The sequence below is a fragment of the Arachis ipaensis genome, chromosome B5, assembly GCF_059453495.1.
Source record: "Arachis ipaensis isolate K30076 ecotype BB chromosome B5, ASM5945349v1, whole genome shotgun sequence".
In the NCBI taxonomy this organism is placed as follows: domain Eukaryota; kingdom Viridiplantae; phylum Streptophyta; class Magnoliopsida; order Fabales; family Fabaceae; genus Arachis; species Arachis ipaensis.
In genome coordinates, this window is record NC_142440.1 from 141,922,305 (window position 1) to 141,931,682 (window position 9,378).

General features: G+C 31.3%; 1 protein-coding gene across 1 annotated transcript; it reads right to left on the minus strand.

The window, feature by feature from the left end:
* Window positions 1–2,050: 2,050 nt before the first annotated feature.
* Window positions 2,051–7,045, minus strand: PIN1 (Auxin efflux carrier family protein). The gene is made up of 7 exons (XM_016348000.3): window positions 5,982–7,045; window positions 5,106–5,899; window positions 4,777–5,029; window positions 4,603–4,688; window positions 3,328–3,485; window positions 2,718–2,794; window positions 2,051–2,571 (listed from the first exon to the last, which is right to left on the minus strand). The coding sequence occupies exons 1-7, from the start codon at window positions 6,410–6,412 to the stop codon at window positions 2,505–2,507; spliced, it is 1,866 nt and encodes a 621-aa protein (XP_016203486.1). The 5' UTR covers window positions 6,413–7,045; the 3' UTR covers window positions 2,051–2,504.
* Between the last annotated feature and the right edge of the window lie 2,333 nt (window positions 7,046–9,378).

Consider the following 9,378-nt stretch of genomic DNA (forward strand, 5'->3'; position numbering starts at 1 on the left):
AGAAATTAAAAAAATCAGAATCATAACAATTAACTTACAAACAGAACATCAAGAATTAGAATCATAGAAATAGAACTGGAAAAATAAAAATCCTAATAAATATAACAAAAAATAAATAGAGGAAAGAAATAAACATAATAAAAATCAAACTGAAATCAATGAATCATATTCATACCTGAGGTTGAGACTCCATTGGAAGCTGAAAGATGCAGCGATGAAGGGGAGAAACAAAGCACCACAGTGGCACAACGCTAAGAATGACGCTGAGAACCACGCCATTTTTGCCTGTTGAGAACGAGGACGCTGACGAGCGAGAATAAAGCAGGTGCACCACAGCGATGGCAGAGAGAACGACCCACAAAGACTTAGAAGGACGACATTGAGAGAAGCAGTAAGTATGGGTGTTCGCGGTGCGGTTTGGTTCGGTTTTAAGGGAAAAAGTCATCCGATCCGAACGCTTAATTTATGTGCGGTGCGGTTTGGATTGGATGAACCTTTTTTTGAAAATCCGATCCGATCCGATCTGATTACAAGCGGTTTGGATCAGTTTGGATTTGCGGTTTTTTAAATAAAAAAAGTTAAATACATATAACAAGTCTCAACATCAAATTTTAAATAACCAACAATGACATAACAAGTCTTATTAACAATATCTTAAAAAGCCAACGATAACATAACAATAGAAATAAAATTATAGGTTAGTTAAAATAAATAAATAAATAATATTTTGAACATAAAATATTTATTAAATAATAATAATATATGAATAATAGAAAAATGTATAACAAATTGAACATGTTATAAGTATAATTGTAAATATAATAATAAAATAATAATATTATAGCACATTGTGCGGTTTGGATTGAATTGGATCGGTTATGGAAAATAGATCCAAAATCCGATCCAATCCAGCGGTTTGCAAAAAATAGAATCCAATCAAATCCGAATTAGTGCGGTTTTAATCGGTTTTCGGTTTGGATTAGATTGGATGAGCGATTTAATTTGGATCGATTTGAATTTGAACACCCCTAGTAGTAAGTACTACGTAGAGAGAAAGACTGAGAATGATGCGGAGAGAGAGACTGATGAGAACGACGAGAGTTGCGAGGCTGGACAGCGACAGCAGAGACAAGAGAGGAGTAAAGGTGGTGATTCTGTGATGTGACAGGAGAGGAGAGAGACAGCGCAAATGTGTGTGTGCAACATGAATGAGTGGAAGAGAGGGAGAGAGTGAGTACTGTATTAGGGTTAGGTTAAGTTAGAACATCTAAAATTGATATAAATATTTACATTTACAGGTACGGTTTGGTTTGGTTTGGTTCAGATCTTTGGAGTTAGAACCGAAAATCGAACCGAACTAAATAAAAAAACTGCAAATTTTCATTTTTTTTTTTTTGGTTTTTTAGTTTTCACTTTATTCAGTTACCCATTTTTTCGATTTAGCTGTTCGATTTTGTTTGGATTTGATCGATTTTAAACACTCTTATTAGTCATCAAATATAATATTGAATCTCAATTCTTCCGTCTCAATCCTAATTTCTAGAAACAAACGCAGTGTAACAAATTTTATTATAAGATAATTAGAAGATAAAAAAATAATTATAAGATAAATTAATCTACTTTTGAAAACAATAGAAAAATTAATCCATTTGAAGATAAGATTTTATCAATGACTTTTAGAGCAATAAAAATTTATTGAAGAATAAAATATTTGATCTAAAATTTTTTGAAAACCAATTTGAGTGGTTGTATTTATTTATTTCCCATGAAACAATATGGATCGTTGCAAACTTGCAACACTTGACACTTTTGGCCGTTTAAACGAGTTTTGCTTTTATAGGTTAACTACTTTTTCTTTGTTCAAAATTTGAAGATAGATTTTACTATTTCTCATATAACATATATACACTATTTTTTTTCCCCCTAACAGAGAACGTTTCTTTTACCTTGACAATTGTGTGGAACGGGTAAAATAAAATAACGAAGGATTAAAAAAATAGTAGGAGCTTATATATTTAGAAAAACCGATCACATATAGAATATACACTTCTTTCAACAAAAGCTCCCATTGCTTTTTTTCCTTTTCCAATCTTCAATTCTTCATTTAATGAGTACTAAATTAAATATGGAATCCGATGACAATATAATAATTAAAATTTAACGACATAACCATTTTGTAAACTAAATTAGCTACAAACATTGATTTTACATCTTTTACTAAATAATTAAGGAAGAAAAAAAAAAGGGCAATTCATTCAAGTGGGAAAAAAAAAAGAGACAATAATAAAATTAAAATCTCATCCTGGGTTTCCTACTATTGAATTCTCTGGTTATGCTTCTTTTTTTTCTCTCTCTATTCTTTAGAACTTGTTTCTTTTTTGGTTTTCTTTCTCTTTCTCTGATGCTCTCCTCTACAAGCCTCAAGCGAGCTTTTAGTTTTGATTTGAATGGATGCATGTCACATGTTGAATCTAATGCATGATCCATCATCATGTTCCATTCACTCATAGCCCCATTAAGATGTAGTACACAAGTGTTATTGGCAATGCAATCAACATCCCAAAAATAACCCTGCATTCAATTTCAAGAAGCTCTATTGGTTAGCATAAAAAGAGTATAAATAAATAGGAAAATAATTTTTAAAAATAATAAAATAAAATTCCCTTATATATTGAAAAAGAAAAAAAAAAGAGAAAGGGTTTATTTATTGTACTCACGCTGTGCTGAGAATATCAGGATGTACATTATATTCCTTTGCAAAGACAAATGGGACAATTCCTTGTGGTAGAGCTGCCTATAAAATTTTTGGAAATTAGATTCCAAACAAACCAAACATGTCATCAAACTCTTGTTTCAAATGTTTGTTGTTCTACAATCTTACTAACACTCAAGACATAAATTCTCATCAATGTTAAATAAATAATAACATTAAAGATATTTTAATTTTATATTTGTTTTTGTCAGTCCACAGAGATAGGTAGAATTCCGATATTCATAAACTATATCATATAGTGTACTAGTACTAGTTAAATTTGAGCCAATGAAATAATATTTTTACTTTAGGTGGCAATAAAATAGCTTATCTTGGCAGAGGTAGACACATGTAATATTTTAATATGATTAATGCAGTAGAATTTCTTGGAGCCTATGAAATCAATATTGTTATTGGTTGTGGTTGGAGGGGACAGAAGAGAGAGAAAGTAGAGAATTTCTAAATTTTCATAAATAATGTAAAAATGTATTTTTTTTAATTACTTATTTTTATTTACAGTAAATAATTTTAAAATAGAAATTAATAATAATAATAATCCAGAGAAACAAAGATACCTGCACAATGGCAACGTGTAAGAGAACACCTTTGAGTCCAACAGCAATGGAAGCAGCTGCCATGACAGCTGGACCTGTAAGGAATCTCACGGCCATGGCAAAAGCTGCTATGGAATTCCCACATGCTATGATCCTTGGTTGCAATGCCATGAACAGACCTGTGTTGTTGTGTATTTGTGTCATTCACCTCAAAAGCATATCAAACATAAACATATCCTAATCCAAAAGAAAACAGCCTTTGAAATTTAAATAAATAAATGTCCTTTTCAATCTTAAAATATTTATTCAAAAAATAAAGTATTTTTTTATTTTTCAAAAATTTTTAATCACAAAGCAACTATTTAAGTAATAGATCTAATTATTAATTTAAGTGGTCCCTAATACATTAGCATATCAGACTATCATTTACAAAGACCAATTAAATCAATTACTTGAATAATTATAGATTAATCGAAATTTTTTGAATTATAAAGAGACATTTTATATTTCAAATAAGGAAAAGTATAGGTAGCAAACAAGATTTTTGAACAATATATAAACAATGTGAATTAATAGGGTTAAAAGAGTAAATTTAATTAGTAGCATTAAATTAGAGTGTAGTGTATTTTCATTTGATTGGTAGTTGTTCATGTTGTTCAAAATTTTCATTGTTCCCCTAGCACTCCCCTTCAAATAAATAGTTAAGCATCGAAATGTATCATTTTTACGAAATGTAAATTTAATTTTAAGATAAGAATTAAATAAAGAATTTATGGCTAATCTCTAGAACAAAGCATGCAAGTAAGTGTCACACTTTGTTGTGTTCTCTCTCCCACAGAAACACAAACATACTGAGTCAGTCAATCCTTTTGTGAAAGACCTTTCATCATCATGACCACCACCACCCCGCACAACACACAACACAGGCTTGTGCAAAAAGTGATCACAAAAGAATGAAAAAGGTTCATAAAGGAACCAACACATTATCATAACACTACACTACACTTGACTCTCTTTCTTTTTCTTTTTTTGCTTTTTATTCTCTCTGGTTATCATACACTATTATTTCATTTGCCCTTTCTTGATTGCTTGCTTGCTTTCTCAAACACAGCATTTATTGATAATTATAAATAATCATCAATCTTTAGAAATCTTCATACTCTCTCCATTTTTAACCTTTTTTCAAGCTAATTAAGAAAATGCCAGAACATGTTCAATTCTCTGAACACCTATCTAAAAATTAATTTTGCAAAATAAAAAAGAAGAGAAGAAAGAAGTATAACGTATAATACTGACCAAGACTAAACATGGCCATGCCAAGTCCAGCATCTGACAGAATAGAAATAGACTTTGCTATGATAGCAGGCATCTCAATATTCCACCTGCAAATTGAAGATTGAAGAATTAGCAAGAAAGAAAGAATGAGTTTTAGTATTGTGATTGAAGGTATGGTAGAGATTTTCCATGAACCTGAATGAAATTAGAGACCAAGTGAGGCCAAAAAGACTAGAGTATGTGTTGGGATTCCTAATAAGCTTCCTCCAAACCATGATCAAAATAAGCCTCGTCATCACACTTGCTGGGGGCATTGTTTTCGCCTTTCCATCTACTCCAACCTTATCACCTTCAAGCTGGTTCATTTCCCTATCAATCCCTCTGTTCCCAAAACTGAATTCATCTTTCTCCAAATACTCCTCTTGATTCTCCCTGTGATGATTCTCCACTGCATCATCATAATCAAATAAAGTTATGGCGGAGCCTATTACAATTCAAAAATGAAGACATACGAAAGAGCAAACCTTTTCCTGGGGATACAGTTAGCTTGACTTCTTTCTGATCATGGAGTCCATAATCATGGCCAGCACCACCAAACACATCAGAAACAGGTGAAGCACTTGAACTCCATACAAACATATGAAGATCCTCTTGCTTGTTATTTTGAGCTTGTCCATTAGGCCTCTTTGCATTTGCATTCGTATTCGCACTCGCAACAACGTTCTTGGACCCGCCACCTGAAGCGGTAGTTGGAGAGAACATGCCAGGGTTGGGTGCAGGGTAATGTCCTGTTCCACCGGTTGCCGTTCCACCGCCGCCGCCGCCGCCGCCATGGTAATGAAACTTGGGTTTGGCACCATCTTCGTCGTAGTTTGAAGGCCTTGGAGTGGGTCCTCTTGAAGTGGCGGACATTCCGTACACATCGTTGGCACCGAAGTTGGAGCTTCTTCCACCGGCCATCATGGAGTAGAAATCCGTGTGGTTGAAGCTTGATCCTCTGGGAGTGGGATTCCGAGAGGATTGGAGGGAGTAAATCTCGGCGTTGGTGAGGTTGGAAGGTCTCGGAGTTGTTGACGACAGACCCTGAGACCTTCGTGAATAAATGTCTGACCTGGAGGCGTTTGATTTTCTGACGGTGACGTGGAGCTTTCCGTCTTCCTTGATCTCCGCCTCTGTCTCCAAGGGCTGTCTTCCATCCAGTGACATCACGTCGGAGTCCACGTGGATGGAGACAATAGAGCCAGCGGTGTCAGGAAACTGCTCAGAAATAAGCATCCTAGCACCTCTAAACTCAAACATAAAGAGCATCAACGTATACCTGTATGTATAAACTCACTAGTATTAAAAATTAAGAATTAATTGCACATTGAAGAAGCTTACAAGTTTGTTACATGTATTACCAAATGATGCACTGAAGGACGACGATTTGGACCATGAGGCTGCCGGAGAAGTCACCGTACATGCCTTTAAGCAATGGGATGCCCATGACCAAGGTGTTAGGGAGGGTTGAGAGGGAGAAGAGTGTGATGGTCCATTCTAAGCAACCCTTCTTCGTGACGTTGCTCCAGATGGCCAGGACGACCAGGACGATGATCTTTTGGAGCGTGTCGGCGGCCAGGAATCGGAGGTTCATCTTGTAAGGGTTGTTGGAAGCGATGAAGTGGAAGGAGAGTAACGGAACGGCGAAGAGCGCCACGAATCGGTTGATACCGGAGCATTGGTCCGGGGAGAAGATCTTCCACCATTTCACTGAGCCGTAGGCCAAGATCATGGCCACGTAGAGCGGCACCATTGCCGTCATGACATGGTAGAAGTCTAGCAAGGTAATCATGGTCCCTTCTTTCTTTGTTACTACTATGAGAGATAAGTGAAAGAAGAATAAGGTGAAAGGAAGTGAAGAGAGAGAGATAAGGAATATATAGAAAGGTGTGGGGGGTTGGGGGTATCAAGTGGGGGTGGTGGTGGTGATGATGATGATGGTGATGGTGATGAAGAGCATGTGTTTTTGGGGGTTTGGGTTTCGAGAGTGGTATACAGCCGAAGAATACAGCAAATATTATTTGAGAGAGCTTTGAGGAGAGAGCTGCTGCAAGTGCAAGGCAAATAAAATGGGGTGAGTTAGGGGATATTTTTTTGGTTTTTTTATTTTTATTTTTTTAATTTGTTGTTTTCCTTTTTGTTTTGGAGTGGGTTTATGTTTGGATTTGAGGATGGGGATATGGGGGGTGCTATTTGTAATTTGATAACTATTAAACTACAACAAGGAAAAAATATTTATAAGGGGTTTGTGTTTGTGTGTGCCTCTCTTTTTTATTTTTTATTTTCTTTTCTTTCTCTCTCTCTCTTGCCTTCTATGGGTCCTAAGATTGTCACAAAAAGCTTAGAAAAAGCATTTTGGGATGAGGTGGACATGTCTCCAAGTGCTTGTTTTTGTAGTGTTATAACTTATAACATTTGTAAAGAGACTCTTTTCCTCTGTATCCAGATTTTTTGAAGGTTTTTTTCTTCTAATATTTCTTCCTTGACTTTATGAAATTCAGGAGTATTAATCCTTATTAGTTGTTTTGGTTTAAGAATTAGTCATATTACTAAATAATTGTACTAAATATATAATAAAATTAATTATTAATATAAAATATATATTAAAAATAATTTAAATAATATATATATATATATATATAATAACTAATTTTAATAGTTAATTTTCATATTCATATACTTCTTTTATTACTAAAACATTTAAAATGATAGGGAAACATTGTTAAATCACTTTTCATGGAATTTAGTAAGGATATTAGCATTGCGAGCCTTCATTCAAAGAATAAACAAATTAAAATATAGAAAAATAAATATTGTCATTTACATGTATGAGAGTATTTTTTAAAAATGAATGTTATATTAAGATAAAAATTAATATTTATTCTCTTAAATTTATTTATTTTTCTATTCCTCCAACAAACAAAATTAATGATAGAGATAACTTTTTTTAATTTATATCTTAAGTTACAAGACACTGAAAACATGGCACGAATAATAAAAACACAAAAATTAGTATTTTATTTAGGAGTAAATTGAATATAAAATAAAATAAATAATAAATAATTTAATTTACCTTATTTTTTTCTTCACACAAAATTTAGAATAATAAAAAATAAAATAATAAAAATTATAATTATAAAAATTTGATAATAATAATAAAAATAAAAATAAAAAATTAAATTATATCTCTATTCAATATCTCTGTGTGTCCATCTTCACATAAAATATACTACTGATTTAGTATTTCAAAAAATAATATTTCTATTTATATTTCACTTATCAAATACAATTTTATATTTTTATATCTATATTTTAGTATCATATTCTTACAAATAAACACAGTCTTAAAATTTTCTGTTTTTGTGTGGAAATTGTTACCTTAAATTGTTACCAAACACAGTATTGAACACAATATTACAAGCATGCCCATTTATTTTTTATTTTTTATTTTTTTTTTTGAAATTAAAAGGTTATACTAAAAGATGGACTTAAATTGTTACCAAACACAGTATTGAACACACAATATTACCAAGCATGCCCATTTATTTTTTATTTTTTATTTTTTTTGAAATTAAAAGGTTATACTAAAAGATGGAGTTGTCGTGTTCTAAAGCCACAGTGTAATCTCATGACCTAAGAACATTACTCATAAAGTACTACAAAAAAAAATATTGATTACTATCAAATTTATTGGCAGAATAATAAAAATAATTTATCGATAATATATTTACTGTTGGCATAAATTCAACAAATATAAATTTTGCATGTAATTATTTACATGCGAATTTTTTATTCCACTGCTAATTACCATAAAAAAATTTTGCTAGTAATTTTTTTTCTTAGTAAATCTGACAGTAATATATTATTAATTAATAATTAAATTAATAACTGCCGATAGATCTAACCGACGATAAATTTAAATTTTAAATTTTTAAAAAAATTATTTAAAAATTAATATATAATTTTAAATATTTAAATTTAATAATTTTTAAACTAATAATCAGAAAGTACAACACTAATTAACTCAAATAATATTAAACTTAAAAAATTAACAACATTAAATAATAAATCGATAATTAACTCAGAAAATAAACAAGCAGTTAAAATTAACTCAGACAATTAACAACAATCAACTAATTAACTCAAAAAATAATTAAGTTAGATAATAATAATAAACTTAGAAACTTAACAACAATAAATAATAAGTCAATAATTAACTCAAAAAATAAACAAGTTAAGATTAGCTCAGACAATTAACAACAATTAACTAATTAACTTAGAAAACAATTAACCAAACAACACCAGAACAAAAATCAGAATAATGCAGTTGGAAATCTTACACTTGCAAATTCATTCGAATGAGCAACACCAGGTCATATTGCTCCTTAGCTTCTGTGTAGCCAATGTTCTCACTTTAACTGATATTGAACTGCATAATTATCACAAATTTGAAACAAAATCATAAAAACTGAATTAAAAATGAGAATAATAAACACATAATCATCAAAACAAAATTTAAAATCATAATCATAATCAAAATTTTATACACAGAATCATCAAAATAGAATTAAAAAAAACCATAAATCAAAACAGAATTTAAAAAAAATCCTAAATTTAAAACATAATTATTAAAACAAAATCATAAAAATAGATTTAAAAATCAGAATAATAAGCACAAAATCATCAAAACCGAATTCAAAATCATAATCATAAACAAGAGTTCAAACAAGGAATCATCAAAACAGAATTTAAAAAAAT